Source organism: Oncorhynchus tshawytscha, linkage group LG30 (assembly GCF_018296145.1).
Source record: "Oncorhynchus tshawytscha isolate Ot180627B linkage group LG30, Otsh_v2.0, whole genome shotgun sequence".
Taxonomy (NCBI): Eukaryota; Metazoa; Chordata; class Actinopteri; order Salmoniformes; family Salmonidae; genus Oncorhynchus; species Oncorhynchus tshawytscha.
In genome coordinates this window covers 19,442,054-19,461,183 of record NC_056458.1, presented here as the reverse complement: position 1 = coordinate 19,461,183, position 19,130 = coordinate 19,442,054, and the positions used below count along the sequence as shown (strand labels likewise).

General features: G+C 43.0%; 1 protein-coding gene across 3 annotated transcripts in view; it reads right to left on the bottom strand.

The window, feature by feature from the left end:
• Positions 1-3,082: 3,082 nt before the first annotated feature.
• LOC112228592 (glycerophosphodiester phosphodiesterase domain-containing protein 5) overlaps positions 3,083-19,130 on the bottom strand; it is a 44,001-nt gene continuing 27,953 nt past the window's right edge. For all 3 annotated transcript variants that reach the window (XM_024394045.2, XM_024394042.2, XM_024394044.2), the window contains exons 2-16: positions 17,100-17,277; positions 8,190-8,293; positions 7,895-7,988; positions 7,731-7,790; positions 7,519-7,617; positions 7,338-7,431; positions 7,000-7,145; positions 6,684-6,766; positions 6,149-6,299; positions 5,735-5,956; positions 5,482-5,627; positions 5,149-5,296; positions 4,678-4,760; positions 3,822-3,934; positions 3,083-3,573 (exon numbers count right to left, since the gene is read on the bottom strand). In XM_024394045.2, the coding sequence (XP_024249813.1) occupies positions 3,497-3,573; positions 3,822-3,934; positions 4,678-4,760; positions 5,149-5,296; positions 5,482-5,627; positions 5,735-5,956; positions 6,149-6,299; positions 6,684-6,766; positions 7,000-7,145; positions 7,338-7,431; positions 7,519-7,617; positions 7,731-7,790; positions 7,895-7,988; positions 8,190-8,293; positions 17,100-17,219 (1,740 nt within the window). In that variant the 5' untranslated portion in view covers positions 17,220-17,277 and the 3' untranslated portion in view covers positions 3,083-3,496. The remainder of the gene's footprint in view (positions 3,574-3,821; positions 3,935-4,677; positions 4,761-5,148; positions 5,297-5,481; positions 5,628-5,734; positions 5,957-6,148; positions 6,300-6,683; positions 6,767-6,999; positions 7,146-7,337; positions 7,432-7,518; positions 7,618-7,730; positions 7,791-7,894; positions 7,989-8,189; positions 8,294-17,099; positions 17,278-19,130) is intronic.

The window sequence follows — 19,130 nt, the reverse complement described above, 5'->3', positions numbered from 1 at the left end:
GTAATGTCCTTAAAATAAGTCAAAATGAGGCTCAGTAGTGTGTGTGGCCTCCACGTGCCTGTATGACCTCCCTACAATGCCCGGGCATGCTCCTGATGAGGTGGCGGATGGTCTCCTGAGGGATCTCCTCCCAGACCTGGACTAAAGCATCCGCCAACTCCTGGACAGTCTGTGGTGCATCATGGCATTGGTGGATGGAGTGAGACATGTCCCAGATGTGTTCAATTGGATTCAGGTCTGGGGAACGGGTGGGCCAGTCCATAGCATCAATGCCTTCCTCTTGCAGAAACTGCTGACACACTCCAGTCACATGAGGTCTAGCATTAGGAGGAACCCAGGTTCAACCGCACCAGCATATGGTCTCACAAGGGGTCTGAGGATCTCATCTCAGTACCTAATGGCAGTCAGGCTACCTCTGGCGAGCACATGGAGGGCTGTGCGGCCCCCCAAAGAAATGCCACCCCACGACTGACCCACCGCCAAACCGGTCATGTGGGAGGATGTTGCAGGCAGCAGAACGTTCTCCACGGCATCTCCAGACTCTGTCACGTGCTCAGTGTGAACCTGCTTTCATCTGTGAAGAGCACAGGGCGCCAGTGGCGAATTTGCCAATCTTGGTGTTCTCTGGCAAATGCCAAACGTCCTGCAGTGTTGGGCTGTAAGTACAACCCCCACCTGTGGACGTTGGGCCCTCATACCGCCCTCATGGAGTCTGTTTCTGACCATTTGAGCAGACACATGCACATTTGTGGCCTGCTGGAGGTAATTTTGCAGGGCTCTGGCAGTGCTCCTCCTTGCACAAAGGCGGAGGTAGCGGTCCTGCTCCTGGGTTGTTGCCCTCCTATGGCCTCCTCCACGTCTGCTGATGTACTGGCCTGTCTCCTGGTAGCGCCTCCATGCTCTGGACACTACGCTGACAGACACTGCAAACCTTCTTGCCACAGCTCGCATTGATGTGCCATCCTGGATGAGCTGCACTACCTGAGCCACTTGTATGGGGTTGTAGACTCCGTCTCATAATACCACTAGAGTGAACGCACCGCCAGCATTCAAAAGTGACCAAAACATCAGCCAGGAAGCATAGGAACTGAGAAGTGGTCTGTGGTTGCCACCTGCAGAACCACTCCTTTATTGGGGGTGTCTTGCTAATTGCCTATAATTTCCACCTGTTGTCTATTCCATTTGCACAACAGCATGTGAAATGTATTGTCAATCAGTGTTGCTTCCTAAGTGGACAGTTTGATTTCACAGAAGTGTGATTGACTTGGAGTTACATTGTGTTGTTTAAGTGTTCCCTTTATTTTTTTGAGCAGTGTAGTTCAAGTCAAAAGATCTGAAACACCTACTCATTCAAGGGTTTTTCTTTATTTTGACTATTTTCTACATTGTAGAATAGTGAAGTCATCAAAACTATGAAATAACACATATGGAAACATGTAGTAACCAAACAAGTGTTAAATAAACATTTTATATTATAGATTCTTCAAAGTAGCCACCCTTTGCCTTGATGACAGCTTTGCACATGCTTGGCATTCCCTCAATCAGCTTCACCTGGAATGCTTTTCCAACAGTTTTGAAGGAGTTCCCACATATGCTGAACACTTTTCCTTCACTCTGCAGTCCAACTCTTCCCAAACCATCTCAATTGGGTCAAGGTCAGGGGATTGTGGAGGCCAGATCATCTGATGTAGCACTCCATCACTCTCCTTCTTGGTCAAATAGCCCTTACACATCCTGGAGGTGTGTTGGGTCATTGTCCTGTTGAAAAACAAATGATAGTCCCACTAAGTGCAAACCAGATGGGATAGTGTATCACTGCAGAATGCTGTGGTAGCCATGCTGGTTAAGTGTGCCTTGAAGTCTAAATAAATCATTGACAGTGTCACCAGCAAAGCACCATCCCACCTCCTCCTCAATGCTTTACGGTGGGAACCACACATGCAGAGATGATCCGTTCACCTACTTTGCGTCTCACAAAGACAGAGCAAGTCTCTTCTTATTGGTGTCCTGTAGTTGCGATTTCTTTGCAGCAAGTCAACCATGAATGCCTATTTCACGCAGTCTCCTCTGAACAGTTGATGTTGAGATGTGTCTGTTACTTTAAATCTGTGAAGCACTTATTTGGTCTGCAATTTTTGAGGCTGGTAACTAATGAACTTATCCTCTGCAGCAGATGTCGTGATGGGAGCCAGTCATCATAGCGCTTGATGGTTTATGCGATGGCACTTGAAGAAACTTTCAAAGTTCTTGAAATTTTCCAGATTGACTGACCTTCATGTCTTAAAGTAATGATGGATTGTAATTTCTCTTTGCTTATTTGAGTTGTTCTTGGTATAATATGGACTTGGTCTTTTACCAAACAGGGCTATCTTCTGTATACCACCCCTACCTTGTCACAACACAACTGATTGGCTAAAACACATTAAGGAAAGAAAGAAATTCCACAAATTAATTTTTAACCAGGCACACCTGTTAATTGAAATGCATTCTAATTGACTACCTCAGGAAGCTGGTTGAGAGAATGCCAAGAGTGTGCAAAGCGGTCAAGGAAAAGGGTGGCTACTTTGAAGAATCTCAAATGTAAAATATATTTGATCTGTGTAACACTTTTTTGGTTACCACATGATTCCATATGTGTCATTTAATAGTTTAGATTATTCTACAATGTAGAAAATAGTAAAAATAAAGAAAAAACCTGGAATGAGTACTGTAGGTGTGTCCACACTTGACTGGTACTGTTCCTGAAATACTATTTATAGGTATTGTGTCATAACAATATAAGTACTGAAACACACTGCCGCTGCAACAGACTCTTATTGTAACAGACCAGGAAACTAGTTTACAAAAAGGCAGCCACGTGAAGCGATAAGGATATAATAACTTCAACCTAAAGCAAACCAATCATGGCATGACAAAATAGGCAGAGAAAATATGATTGCAACATGGACTATGTTGACTATTGAATTCCCTTCATGTTCATACCTGTATAACCACAATGCAAGAACAGTGTACATTCCCAATGATGCTAAATGTCCATCACACATCGATAGGAGAGGACACACACACACTACTCATCATGAGATTGAATTCAGTCTTATAATAGCATACTATTTAGAACACCAAACCATGACAATCCTCTCAGAGGGAAAAGAAAATCATTGAAAAACAAAGTCATATTTACAAAAATGTACAGTTGAGAAGAAAAAACATCCAATGATCCTTCAGAGCTTGAAATACAACTTTTAAAAAGGTCACTCCAGCAAGTAGATCAACTGTCTTCAAAACATTGAACATTCACAACTTTTAGAAGTTCAAAGTTCTAACATGTTGGCGGAAACATCTAAGTTTAAAGTAGCAGCCATTGTGATTCTGTCTGTTGCAGTCTCCGTGTGATGCCGTCATAAGTGTAGTTAGCACAAACAGCTCAAACAGGTACAGAGACAATTCATCTGTAGTGTGCATTGTCCTGGCCATTCTCCAGGTATACAGACACAGCTCACTTGTACTGCCCAATGTCATAGCCATTCTCTGGATATAAATGTTCATCTGTATTGGTTACTCCATTGCTTACCTCTAAAAAAGGAGAGAGAGAGAAAAAAATAAGAGTTCAACTTTGACCCTCACTCTTTTCCATTCTTGATTTGGTTCAGTGGGTTAGTTGAAGAATAGTGCTGGCAACATTAGGGTTGTGGGTTTGATACATGCATGGGCTACATACTGATTATACTGTATGTTTCCGTGTCAACTTCCAACAGTTCTGTCAGTTGCTTTGGATAAAAGTGTCTGCTAAATGCCTATATTATATTTGATTTATTACGGACCTGAGAATATGAGTTTCTCCTTCATGATGTTGACGTCTCGGCTGGGCCGGCGTGTCACAGCACTCAGCATGATCTGCTCTGGGTTGTAGTTCTGCATGCCACTCATCCTCCATCTGACAGGGCGACACCGCACAGTCAGAGACACATTTAGAGTCAATATAAGCATAGTCAAATGATGAATCCATATTGATGAATACATATCTAAAAGAAACAGTGTACACTGAGTACAAGCGTTAGAGCTTCAGGCACAATTAAAGCACAAGGACAGAAAATAACAAAGCAACATGGGAGTCACCCCAGTTACCTGATCAAGTGATAGCTGACAGACGCCAGAGTGCAGCAGAGAAACGTAGCATGCAGATCAGGCAGAACAAAATCAGTCAGAACAGATCAGGCAGAACAGAGGACAAATAGGGAAGAACAAGAGAGAGGAGGGAATGAAAGAGGACATAAGAAAAAAAGATGATATGGACAAACAGAAGAGAAGGAGAGAAATTGCCAGATGAGGAGGAGAAGAGAGACAGGGCAGTGAAAGGGAAAGAGCAGAAGCGTCAGTTTAGAAGCAGAAGGCTACGCAACACAAAGTTCAGAACACACAGACCTTTACATTTACACAACAGTCCTAAGAAACACTTAGTTACATCAGACTCGACAATGGAGCAGAGCAGACATATCACCGAAGTGTGTGCATCCAGCTTTCATCAGGGATCAGAGTAGTAGAGAACTCTGCATTGTTATTGCAATACTCTGGAAATACTCAAAAGTGTGAGGGTGAGGGGTATGCTGCAAATACACAACCATACACAGCTAAATGAAAGGAGATTCAGTTTGATCGTAATGGAAAATGGGTACTTACTTTTGAAAGATGAATATTCCTGTAACTATGGCGATGGAGACAAGATCTGAGGTGATCCAGACTAAGCAGTATTCATATGGGCTCTGGAAACAAGAACAGCTGTTCAGAACCAACATCCACCACTAGATCGCAGCATCACCACAAATATACTGTAACTCTCATCATGATGAACATGCGATGACTATCAGAACATGAATGACACTACTTGAGTTTTAAGTCCTAGTCTCGAGCTGTGTCGTTGGGTCTGCTGCTGTGTCCCCATGCCTCACTTCGCTCTTACCCAGCTATTCTGCTGTTCCCTAGTCACTATCTGTACTCTCCCCTGCGGTCCACAGCCTCTGTACTGTAGCAGTTAAAAGGTGTACCCAGTCATAGAAAATTGACTGTTACACTCATGGGTATCTTCCATACGTCTATACTGTACCAAAAGTGTAGTTAATGCAAAGAAGTGGTGTAGACAGAGATTCTTACCATGAGCCAGATGGGGTAGGGCACCTTGCGGAGAACCTGGGGAGCGTCGGAGGAGACAGAAGGCACTCCGCTGCACCACAGCACTGAGTAGAGCCACGGCTCATTCACCGGGTACACCATCACACTCATGTTGTTCACCAGGAAGTCCCTACAAAGATAAATAGTTATTGGACATGCTAGCCTGTGAGTAACCGTAACGCAGGGTGAGGTTAGGGTTAGGGATTAAGATAAGATTCTAGGACTTTTTAGATTACATGTTTGGACCTCTCATAACATTTTGGACACTAACAGCAGGTGAATGGTTAGTTTGAGAGTAACAGTAGTATGTCTTACTGAATGTCCTTGTTACTGGCCTGTGAGTAGCGCAGGGTGAGGCTGCTGATGCCCCTGTGTCTGAACTCCTCCACTGACAGTTTCTCTAAGGAGGTCTGCTGCAGCCCCCTGACGCGGCCCCTGTCTGTGTCCGGAGTCCACGTCACCTAAAAAACCACAGGGCACGAGTCTGGACCTGCTTTTTGATTTACACATCTCTACCAATGTTGCTAAGGACTCAGTGACAGATAGATACACAGAAAGTCCTCCTCACCCTCTTCTGTGATATCCCAGACCTCTGGACGGCCCACAGGGTGTCCATGATCCAGGTCTTGTAGTGTGGGTGTTCTGGGGGAGGTCTATGGAGGTTTAACAGGGCAGAGCGGTTGGCCCTGGCTGTCAGGCGGAGCATCTCTACCAGGCTACACACGGTCAGGTTCCCCATTCGGTTCCGTTCCCTCCCTGTCAGAGACCCAACCGTCCAGTAGGGGTCGCTCTGGAGAGAGGGGGAAGAGAGGTGTTTTATTTGATGAAGTGATGCAAAGTGGAGTGAAAAAATATACTTGGTGTGGGGAGAGAGAAGGGTAGACTAGAGAAGGGGAGAGACTAAGAGAAAGAGCAATACAAGGAGGGAGAGAGACATATACCCAGTGAGAGGGGGAGAGAGACAGAGGGGGGAGAGAGGTACCTCCAAAAACCACTGCCCTGCATTTAGAGAGCGAATCTCTGTCCAATTGAAGAGAGAGGCGTCCTCATGCTGTTTGTCTGGAAAGACCTTGGCGATGTTAGTGGTCCTTCTCAGGGTGCGGTCTCGCATCAGGAAGGGCACCCCGTCCAGACTGTAGAGGACAGTTGGGACCACAGACTGACATCACCGAACCAGTAACATTTATGTCACTGCTTTCATAAATAAAATAAAGAGGTTCTGTGGCAATGGGAGTACTAAAATGGGCCTGTAAATAACAGGCTATAATGCACTAGTGAAAAGGAATGGATGCGAGATTAAAATGGTCTTAAAACAAGTTGACTATGTCAAAGGCAGGGTCAGAACGGGGGTGTTTTAGATTTTCTCCATAACCTTTTACACGCTGTGGATGTTGCTATGGCTTCACTACAGAAAGGCCCACCTACCGTTACCGGTCTACTGTAGAGAACTCATTACTCCTAACATTAAGGTGGTAGGGTGGGGTTAGGTTATAGGCTGGTAGAGTATGGTTGGGTACCTGACGGAGACGTCGGCCTCCAGGGAGCTGACCCCCTGTTGCAGGGCCTTGTTGAAGGACATCAGGGTGTTCTCTGGAGCCAGCTACAGCACAGGACACACACACACAGGGGGACAGAGAGACAGGAGGTACAATGGGCTATCATGGGTTGTTAGAATTTGATGGCAGTCATTTGAGCTAGAGGTGGAAAGGCAAATTATTTCAGCTTTAAAGAAATAGGAATAGCAGCCGACTACATGTGGAGATTCCTTAGGATCTACATGAAGCTGCTAGAAAGGAGGAGGCAAGATGTTTCTGTAGGGAGACACGGACTCACCATTGGAGCCCCCCGTCTTCCAATGACATCAGGTCGAGGTTTGAGGCTGTTCCTGTCCATGATACAGGGTGAGGTGATGGCAAGGGGAACCATGTAGAGGACCAGCAGGACACTTAGGTAGACAAGCAACACAATCATGTGGAACTCTGGGAAGGAGGAAGACCATAGAGTGAGGACATTAGGTCCCAGATTTCTGACTGCTGCTGCAATCATTGTTCACTATCAAAAATCTTTATGGTTATAATGATAATAATCATAAAGTAATGTAATAATGTATACTATTGGTATCCTGATTAGAGTTACAGTGAAAGCCAATCAAAATCCAACCCAATACTTACTGGTTCTCCCTGCACGGATCACATGTCCAGCGACCAGCCAACCCAGCGCTGTGACAGCAGCCAGAGCTCCTATGTGCAGGAAAGGACCTGTGGACTGAATTACAACACAGAAAGACAGGAGTTGTATAACCTTGTTCACCCACACACACGCACAGAGAAACCAACAAATAGAGATGTAGACCTGTAGCGATATAAGAATGATGTCCCATTCGTCCCCCCACACGTCACTGATGGAGACCACACCACTGACTGTGGTGATCAAGGCAGCCAACACACCAATCTGTGGGAATCAACATATCAAGTTTGATTTGTTCTACACATTCCTATGCAGGGCTAACAGTAACATGGTATTCATTTCCTCATCAGTAGGTCAGAGTTCATTTGAAGGCCTACCTTGTGGATCCAATAGAGGTTCAGCTGCTGTCCCAGTGAAATATGACAGAGTGCTAAAATCTGGATATGAACAGAGCCACAACCAGGTTAGATCTTACTGAACCTGCAGCAACAACATGTGTTTTACTGTGTGCACAGGCATTTAACCAAAACATGAAACTTACCATTAAAAATGTTATGTAACTAAAGCCAACTGCGGTGGTGGCGAGAATGGGGACAGTGCCGTCCTTCCATTCCCCAGAACGGTTGTATAGTAACCTGAGAAAGAGAGAGAGGGTGGGGAAGTTGAGCCAGTGTCTTGCTAAAAAGAGGACCAGCCCTGATAGGAGATATTGAAATATGCACACATTAAATTACTAATTGAAAGCTGCTCAAAAGAGAGAGACTTGTTTCTGTCCCCCAGAAGCATGGTGCAAACTCAGCTCACAGCCACTCTGGTAAGGACTAACTTACACTCACCAGTTGAATTGGTTGTAGTCATTGTGGGCCTCCAACCAGAAGTAAGCCCAGAAGAGGAGCAGAGAGAAGGTGCTGCACAAGATGATGAACCATGCACATTCCCACTGGTGAACACACAACATAATTAAGAAGACATGTACTTTCTATAACACTTTTAACATAACGTTCCACAACTTTCAGCTTAAACAATCACACAGAGTAAAACAAGTCTAAAACAAATTACATCGTAAAACGAAACTAAACGGCATAAAAATCAAATTTTTATGAATTTCCCCTTTGATTGGTAACATAACTTCCACCTTTCATCTGTCCTCTGGCATGACTGGCTTGAAAGTTTGGTCAGATTACTAGTGTCACGCCTTGGTCTTAGTATTTTGTGTTTTCTTTAATTATTTTTGGTCAGGCCAGGGTGTGACATGGGTTATTGTGGTGTGTTTTTGTCTTAGGGGTTTTGTGGGGTGTCTACGTAGTCTATGGCTGCCTGAGGCGGTTCTCAATCAGAGTCAGGTGATTATCGTTGTCTCTGATTGGGAGCCATATTTAGGCAGCCATATTCTGTGAGTGTTTTCGTGGGTGATTGTTCCTGTCTTAGTGTTTTGTATTTCACCAGATAGGCTGTTTCGGTTTTCATTATTTCATTTTGTTAGTTTTGTAGTTTCTGTATGTATAGGTTTTCCTTCATTAAAATATATCATGATTCATCATCACGCTGCATTTTGGTCCGATCCTTGTTCTACCTCTTCGTCTGAGAAGAGAGCCGTTACAACCAGGCACTTCCCCTATAGTAATTGACTGGATTGAGGGGGGTAACAGGTCAGGGGCGCATGCAGAAAGGGAACAAGGTTGCGAAAGAGCAAATTTCCCAATTATAATTATTTTATTGAGGGGAGATGTGGTTCTCTCACCTAGCGATCTTAAGATGAATGCACTAACTGTAAGTCACAAATTAGTAAAATGTAAATAAGTTATTATAAAGAATATGGAATAATGTCAGCTGTATTCATGACATCTCTATCTGCCACGTTTTACAACGTTTGCATACTGAATGTGGCCCAGGTCAGAGCACAGCCAGGTGGAGTTGACCAGTGATCAGCTTTACATCTCATGCTGGCCAGACTAGTGCTGCACCTCTTCCACATCTCCTACAGTCTATTATTAGAGGCCTGGCGATAATGTGTGGACGCGTGGTAGTTAAGAGGGGAATACCACATTAACACTTACAATGCACTCAGAGGAAAGGCTAGGAATCTCATCAGTGAGGCCTCACCTTTTTTTAAATGTATTTTTATTTCACCTTTATTTAACCAGGTAGGCCAGTTGAGAACAAGTTCTCATTTACAACTGCGACCTGGCCAAGATAAAGCATAGCAGTGTGAACAGACAACACAGAGTTACACATGGAATAAACAATTAACAAGTCAATAACACAGTATACATTTAAAAAAAAAAAAGTGTCTATATACATTGTGTGCAAAAGGCATGAGGAGGTAGGCGAATAATTACAATTTAGCAGATTAACACTGGAGTGATAAATGATCAGATGGTCATGTGCAGGTAGAGATACTGGTGAGCAAAAGAGCAGAAAAGTAAATAAATAAAAACAGTATGGGGATGGGGTAGGTAAATTGGGTGGGCTATTTACCGATGGACTATGTACAGCTGCAGCGATCGGTTAGCTGCTCAGATAGCAGATGTTTAAAGTTGGTGAGGGAGATAAGTTTCCAACTTCAGCGATTTTTGCAATTCGTTCCAGTCACAGGTAGCAGAGAACTGGAAGGAAAGGCGGCCAAATGAGGTGTTGGCTTTAGGGATGATCAGTGAGATACACCTGCTGGAGCGCGTGCTACGGTGGGTGTTGCCATCGTGACCAGTGAACTGAGATAAGGAGGAGCTTTACCTAGCATGGACTTGTAGATGACCTGGAGCCAGTGGGTCTGGCGACGAATATGTAGCGAGGGCCAGCCGACTAGAGCATACAGGTCGCAGTGGTGGGTGGTATAAGGTGCTTTAGTAACACTTACACTGCACTCAGAGGAAAGGCTAGGAATCTCATCAGTGAGGCCTCACCTTCTATGGTTAGAGTTAATGCACAGGGGAGAATGGGAGAGTAGAGGGCTGGTGTTTAAATGATGTCTGGTTTCTGAGGTAACCGCCACGCTACTTCTGTTGACACAGTGAATTACCTGGTCTCACACAATCCTTCACAGCCGTGACAAGTGTGTGTGTGTGTGTGTGTGTGTGGACAGTGCTGTGAAAAAGTATTTGCCCACTACATAGGTTTCTCTACTGTTGTATTTTTTTTATATTGAACATTATCAGCTCTCCAACCAAAACCTAATATTAGATAAAGGGAACCTGAGTGACCAAATAACAATGATTACATACTAATTTAATTTATTTCATAAACAAAGTTATGCAATACCCAATGCCCCTGTGTGAAAAAGTAATTGCCACCTGACACAACTGGTTGTTGTGCCACCTTTAACTGCAATGACTCCAATCAAACACTTCCTGTAGTTGTTGATCAGTCTCTCACATCGCTGTGGAGGAATTTTGGCCCACTCTTGCATGCAGAACTTCTTTAACTCAGCGACATTTGTGGGTTTTCAAGCATGAACTGCTGGTTTCAAGTACTGCCACAACATCTCAATTGGGATTAGGTCTGGACTTTGACTAGGTTATTCCAAAACATCACAATATTGCTTTTTAACCATGTTCATGTAGAATTGATTGTGTGTTTTGGATCATTGTCTTGCTGCATGACCCAGCTGCACTTCAGCTTCAGCTCACAGACAGATGGCCTGACATTCTCCTGTAGAATACTCTGATACAGAGCGTAATACACGATTTCCTCTATTAAGGCAAGTCGTCCAGGTCCTGAGTTAGCAAAGCATCCCCAAAACATCACACTTCCACCACAATGGGTGACTGTTGGTATATGGTTCTTACTGTGGAATGAAGTGTTTGGTTTTCGCCAAGCATTATGGGACCCATGTCATCAAAAAGTGATACTTTTGACTCATCTGTCCAGAGAACATTCTTCGAAGAGTCTTGATGATCATCCAGGTGCTTACAGGTGCTTTTTGGCAAACTTCAGTCAACGTTTGGATGAGATGGGTCCAATTATGTCTAGCGAAAACCAAACATTGGATTCCAAAGAAAGAAACTCATACCAACGGCGAAGCATGGTGGTGATAGTGTGATGGTTTGCTACCTCAGGACCTGGGTGACTTGCCTTAATAGAAGGAACCGTCTGTGAGCTGAAGCACAGCTGGGTCATGCGGCAAGACAATGATCCAAAACACACAATCAAGTCTACATGAAAATGGCTAAACAGCATCACATTTGAAGTTTTGGAATAACCTAGTCAAAGTCCAGATATAATCCCAATTGAGATGTTGCAGTTCATGCTTGAAAACCCACAGATGTTGCTGAGTTAAAGCGGCTCTGCATGAAAAAGTGGGCCAAAAATCCTCCACAGTGATGTGAGACTGATCAACAACTACAGGAAACATTTGGTTGCAGTCATTGCAGCTTAAGGTGGCAGAACCCGTTATTGAGTTGTCGTGTCTTTACTATCATTAAATTGAAGACCTCGTTTTTTATCTAAGATTCCTGTAATTAGTATTATGCGATTAAACGGAATAATCATGTAACTGTAATTAACTAGGAAGTCGGGGCACCAAGGAAAGGATTCAGATTACAAAGTTATAATTTCCCAATATAACCTTTCAGATATTTTCATATCTGATCAATAGTCCTCTGATTAATGATTTATTTGTTTTACCTCACATTAGTCTCATTCCAAACGTCGTAAATTGTTGGTTATCTGCACGAACCCAGTCTTCACTATGAGTCATCCATACATCAATTGTCTTAAGTCATTTATTTATTACTAACTAAGTAATTCACAGAAATGCATAAACAAACAAACACTGTAAATGTGATTACATGAAATAGGAAAATGTGCCCTAGTGGGCTGAACCGGCATGACGGCTTGTTAGACAAAAGGGGAAATGGGGGGGGTCGACCAAGAAGTCACTACAGAGTGAGAATTATAACAATTAAAATGCTAATCCTTTACATATGAACGCTCACTCATTCAGGAACAATTTCAATCAATATATATATTTACGCTCAGTGTGTCATCTTGATCGCTGGTGAAAAGTTTATGTCTTTCGTAGAATTGTCCGTCTCTCTCCCTCTCCCTCTCGGTCTCAGTCTTGTTTAGAGGGGGTAGTTCAAAGTGACATTCATTATAGAATGGATGTTTCGGCGGTTGTCGTTCTTTGCATTCAATGATACCGAATTCCTAGCTGCAGACTAGTAATGAATATCACAGACTTGTTCTCATTCTGTCGGTAGCGACAGTAAGAGTTTAACCACGTGGTATGGTTAAAAGATTCAGCAATGGTCTACAACCTTTGTCCTCCCCTAATGGAGAAAAACATGGTCTGCTGATAATTTCTCAAAGTTGGGTTTTATTCAGAATGGCAGAAAAGGGCTATCCCAGGTTGTCTGACCCTAACTGGGCCTCTGATTTAGTTCAAATCCAATTCCCTTTTTGAGTTTTCCTTCATTTAACAGTCCAAAATCACATTGTAAAATTGTGTAAACAGTATCATACTCACTCATTCATCGTATACAACAATTAGATGTAAACCTTATATCTGGGGCTATTATATAAACAGCATTATGGTAATGTGGCCACAGTCTCCCATGACCTTCCCAAGTTGTGACAAACGGACCAGTTTGTAGCTGGATTTCCTTTGTCTCCATGAAAAACTACTCTATAAATGTGTGTCCATGAGGTCTTCTTAGGAATTCACAACCTCTGACCACAGCAGCCTAGTTGAAGGAGGCAGGGGGGGCAGGGAGAGGGGGGTTGCTATACTCAAAGAGGCCAACGTCATGACAGAGTAAGGGGGCAATTCATTTTTCACATAGGGGAATTGGGTGTTGCATAACTTTGTTAATTAAATAAATAAAATCAGTACAGTTGTTATTTGTAAACTCAGGTTCCCTTTATCTAATACTTTGGTGGAAGATCTGATAACATTCAGCATAAGTAAAAATATGCAAAAATTGAGAAAATCAGTAAGGGGGCAAACCTTTTTTCATGGCACTAAAAGGAGTAAAGTTAGACTCTGGACCCAATGTGACAAATAGAAGTAATAGAAAAGTGACATGGGGAAGGGGCTCTGACAATGTCAGGTTTTATTTAATTGATTTAAGGTCGACTTACGCTGAGGTGAAAGTGCATAGGTGTAGGACTACAGCCACATTATGAATCTAACACTCACTCAAGAACAGTTGGAGGAAGCAGGGTTGGGTTGAATTTAATTTTCGATTCCTTTAATTCAGGAGGTTAGCTAGTGCTGGGAGAGAACCAAGGATAATAATAATTTTCTGCAACTTTCGCAGACAACACATTACAGTGGGTGATCATACCTCTCACACCTTTAAAACCCAAGGGGGTAGAAATATCCACACAGTAGTTCCTGAAAACAATGAAGTCCAGTCAGTGACCCCAGCCTGGTTCTTCTCCCTGAGCTCCATAGACCATCTGTGGTTACTGGTTTATCAATAGAGGGATGATGGGGCTCAGAGATAACTCTTTATTTTTACTGAAAACACTCCCCCACTGGACAAACACTAAGTGCACATTAGCACATTTTACTGTTTCTCAACTCTGGTCCGTAGGTACCCCCAGTCATATTGGGCAAACGGGTAGCATCCCTATGCAGAGTCGAAATGAATCATTTTGCAGGCATCTTTTCACCTTTCCAGGTGTAGTCATTTTTTGCCAATATGTGAGATACATCAACCAGCCCAGTGCAAAGCCAGTCACAGTGGAAGTCATTTTACAGTATAGTAGGGCCATTTCAGACACAACCATAACCAACCACACTATCGATAATACAGGAAGTCTTTAGCACAGTGTCATTGTCACCAAGCTGATGACGTCTAATCCTGACGTCCTTCTAATCCCATCACTTCCTCCTCCAGACTGTGCCTTGGCTTCATTCTCCTTCCCTCTAACGTCTTCACAGCCTGCTAATTATAACCCTGATAGACAGTGCTGCCCTACCACACTGTTTCATCTATTGAGAAGAACATTGATTCATCACAATGAAGTAGCTAAGTCAGAGAAACCGTATGGCTGCCTACCATTTCCGGCAAACCTCCTCAGACAGACGTGTACATCTCACTTCTGTATGATACAGTACTATGCACACTTATTATCCTATGGATTTTGCCATAGCAGGTGCATGGTACTACATGAAAATACCTACATAAAAATAGGACAAATATAATTTGCGTCTCAATGACAACTGATGGAGCTATGAATCCAACTCCAGCTGGAAATGTAACTTGTTCAGCATGGGCTGCTTTATGGTTTTGCTCATCTTGAGCGAAAGCGTTTCTAGGTCATTAATTATCAAGTTCTCTATGGGCTTGAAGAGCAGGACAGAGGTAACCTGTTTCTGAGAAATAACAACCTACTACTCAAAGTAATACCACTAAGTACCAGAAGAGAAAGCGATGATATACAAACACAGGAGGGTCAACTCAGGCCTGGGAATCACAGTAGCACTCTCTCAATGGTCAAGAATTAACTCTAATAATAAGAGTCGGAGAGATAGGTATTGTAAGAGAGTTGCATTTAGAATGTGTAGGGATGAACATGTGATTCTCATTAATGTGTATTTGGATGATATGAATGTCTGTGTGCATGAGAGTGCATTGTGTGTGCATGAGAGTGCATTGTGTGTGCATGTGAGTGAGTGCTTTGTAAATGGAGAGAGGGAAAGCAGGTGTGCAGCTGTGTGTTTGTATTTTTCCTCTTGGTCAGCACCTCATTACTGCCCCGCTCACACATTCCCTACTAACTGGCCTAATTTATGGATAACATACTGGGTTTTTGTAGTCCAATGACAAGTTAAGAACAGCAGGAGCGGCTCTGATACTCCAGTCTGCATCACACACAGCTGGGAGTCTGGGTAGAAGCATTAGATTAAAACACCCCCATTTACTTCTACAACAAGCTTATGGCTACCAAGGCCTGCCATAAACCTAATACTTTACAATGAGCAAAGTGTTACATACCACTATTTACAGAAAATGTCATTTGAGTTACATTTAATAATATTACATGTTTTAAAAGTATGCTATTGGATAAATTTAACAATTTAACAAGGACGGTAGCTCTAATAAATCTTTCCTGAAAGGTTGAATGCATTGGACAACTCAGACTTTTGCTTTTGGTAAATACTTACTTGCTTGCCTGCCTGTCTGTCACTTTTTTCGTGTATGTAGAGGTTTTAGACAATTTCTGGGCCTCCAGAACAGAATCAGACAAATGGAAAACGTTTAAATTATTCCTGAGGTGTGATAAGGTTTCAATGCAGGATGGGCAGAACTATGTTCTGCTAGCCCGTTAAAATGAGTTATATGGTACACACTGACCTCTATAGCAATGCACACTACTCACTCTACACTCTGCCCCTCTCTAGACAAGCAAATACAGTACATGCTAACAGGTATAACACTATATTACTTGTTATAAGCACCTATGAACTATAATGTCTTATTATAAGTCTTATAATATGTTATTTCTCTCCAGGAAGCATATATCTAAGGTAGGGGTCATTCAGGCAGGTTCTTGCCTGGCAGCCTGACTGATATTGTTGTGCTCCATCTCACACGTGTCAGGTTACTGTATCTAAGTCCCCAAAACAATTTCACTGTTCTTTCCCTGCAGGTGATATGGCTCCTGGCTTTGTTTTGCTTACAAACAAGCCTCACTATCAGTTTTGGAAATTTATCTGTCACTCGTGGTCTGAACAAGGCAGTTCTTCAAGTAACAGACTTCTGTTGTGTAGTGACATTTTTACTACTGTTGCCAAAGCCCCTCACTGCTCCTAGCCCTACACTGCACAAATACCTACTTTCATGCCAGTGGCCTAAAATAAAAGCTAAGCAAGGTTTTGTAAAACTGTCCACTGAGAGCAAGGCTAGTTTCATCATTTAGCTCAACACAGCTGCTGACGTTTGCCAAGCTATTCATTGCTTACACTAAAATCTCAAAGTAGCCGGACCATAACAACATAACGTCAGACGGTAACCAGTTCATGAAAGATCGTTCTGGTTTAAACCGTGATGCCACTTTGGTACTTGGAGCTAAATCAGGTGCTGCAGTAGTGCTAATGACAGCCTAATAAACAGGCTAGCCGACTTTTGTTCTACATCCTGTACAGGGTCACACACACACACAAACTGTGCTTGTGAAGGTGTATCAATCCCTATATCGGTAACTCATCATTATCATTGATGATTTGCGGCCTCATGCTGCTCAGTAAATGTCCGATGAGGAGATCCAAAGCGTTTTCCTATTGAGCTCAAGCCTAGTTATTAACGCAAGCTATATTAACGAAGGCTTTCCAGCCATACATCATTAGCACAGATCCCCTGGTTTGGCCTCAGTCCATGTGGGTAAATAGATATTATGTCTTACAGTCATTCAGTACGGGTTAAAGATGTTTTACTCCTTAAAGGGGCATCAGTTTGTCTCAGTTTGATTAGGTGAGTGAAAGGGCATCAGTTCCTTTGGAATTTGATACTAAGGCCTAGCTTTCCCCAGTCTGTGCCACACGGCGATGAGAGGAGACAAGACGACAGGTCTCTCTGTACATCACTCCCTTTAATAATAAGTCATTTGACTGATTGAGAACAAGAGTGGTCTTCCGTAACAAGTCCAGGCATGTTGCCAGCATGTGCAATTAAAGGTCAGGATAATCTAACTCTCAGCTATTCCATTGATTGGTATGAGAAGAGGACATACCAATACACCCATAATTTGTCCACAACAGAACATCTTGTGACATTTGCAAAATTCTTCTCGCTCACCTTGGAGCTGTTGTCATGGGAACGCTGGTAGCGTTTCCAGCGGCAGCCATAGATCCCAGTGAGGAAGGACAAACACAGCTGCTTCTCATAGACCTGCTGCAAGGGTTGGTGCTTCACCATGCTCCTTCAGCCTCGGCTCGCCACCGGTCCGCTAGCATCCCACACTGAACAGGGAACACTGCAGGGAAAAAAGACAGGAGTCAGAAACATATTGAAGATAATTCAAGACTGGAGAAATAATTTTGAGAGGAGAAAGTAGAAGGAAAATATTATAACTTGAAGGAAGATAGGCCAAAAGGAATTTGTTGTCAGAGTGTTTATGTAGAAGACCATTTATTACATTTTCCAGTTTCTCAACATGGTGCCTGTCTTTTCATTAACTGAACTCCATGGTGATCGTTGTGAGGAACAACAGGAACCCTATAAAACCTGCATGAATTACTGTGATTTAGTCATGTAAGGGGTAGTCGGGTTGTGGATCAGTTGTGCTCTGCTAGGGTTGGGCGGTATCCTGATTTTCATACAGTTCCTGTACCATACACACACACACACACACACACACACACACACACACACACACACACAGCATTCGGAAAGTACATGTTTTCCACATTTTGTTTTCCACATTACAGCCTTCTAAAATTGATTAAATAATTTTTGCCCTCATCTAGACACAATACCCCATAATGATGAAGCAAAAACTGTTTAAAATATTTTTGCAAATGTATTAAAAATAAAAAAAGGGAAATATCACATTTACATAAGTATTCAGACCCTCTACTCAGTACTTTGTTGAAGCACCTTTGGCAGCGTTTACAGCCTCGAGTATTCTTGGATTTGACGCTACAAGCTTGGAACACCTGTATTTAGGGAGTTCCTCCCATTCTTCTCTGCAGATCCTCTCAAGCTTTTTCAGGTTGGATGGGGAGTGTCGCTGCACAGCTATTTTCAGGTCTCTCCAGAGCCGTTTGATCGGGTTGAAGTCCAGGCTCTGGCTGGGCCACTCAAGGACATTCAGAAACTTGTCCCAAAGCCACTCCTGCATTGTCTTGGCTGTTTGTTAAGGGTCATTGTCCTGTAGTCTCCCAGTCCCTGCCTCTGAAAAACATCCCCACAGCATGATGCTGCCACCCCCATGCTTCACTCTAGGGATGGTGCCAGGTTTCCTCCAGGTGTGACGGCTGGCATTCAGACCAAAGAGTTCAATCACTGTGTTCTTGGGGACCTTTAATGCTGCAGAAATGCTTTGGTACCCTTCCCCAAATCTGTGCCTCGACACAATCCTGTCTCGGAGCTCTATGGACAATTCCGTCGATCGCATGGCTTGGTTTTTGCTCCTTATATAGACAGGTGTGTGCCTTTCAAAATCATGTCCAAATAAATTGGATTTACCACAGGTGGACTCCAAGTTGTAGAGACATCAAGGATAATCAACGCAAACAGGATGCACCGGAGCTCAATTTCGAGTCTGATAGCAAAGTCCACTTATTTAGGTATTAGGTAGGCAAATATTTCTATTTGCAAAAATGTCTGAAAACATATTTTCGCTTTGTCATTATGGAGTATTGCGTGTAGATTAATTAGATTTTTAAATTTATTTAATCAATTTTAGAATAAGGCTGTAACATAACAAAATGTGGAAAAAGTGAAGGGGTCTGAATACTTTCCGAATGCACTGTATATATATTTATCACTCTAATTTTGGGGGTTGGGGTCCCAACAAATGCTAACAAATTACTAGAAAATTCCCATAGCGGACACTAGCTAAATGGTAAGAAGCGCAAGCAAACAAACAAATTGCAAGGACAGACAACCCAGCTCAAAGTTATACAAATATCTTGAAAGGCTACTCACAGTTTGCTGCACGCACAAAACACATATTAGAGAGCAGGGATGTTGATCCAGGAGGGGATTGATTGTATGCTATAACCAAGAAGCGTAATATTGCCATCTAGCCACTTAGCTAGCAAGTTAGAAAACCAAATACGTAGCTGGACCCCTGAGCTGCAGATCATTTATTTGGCACATCTA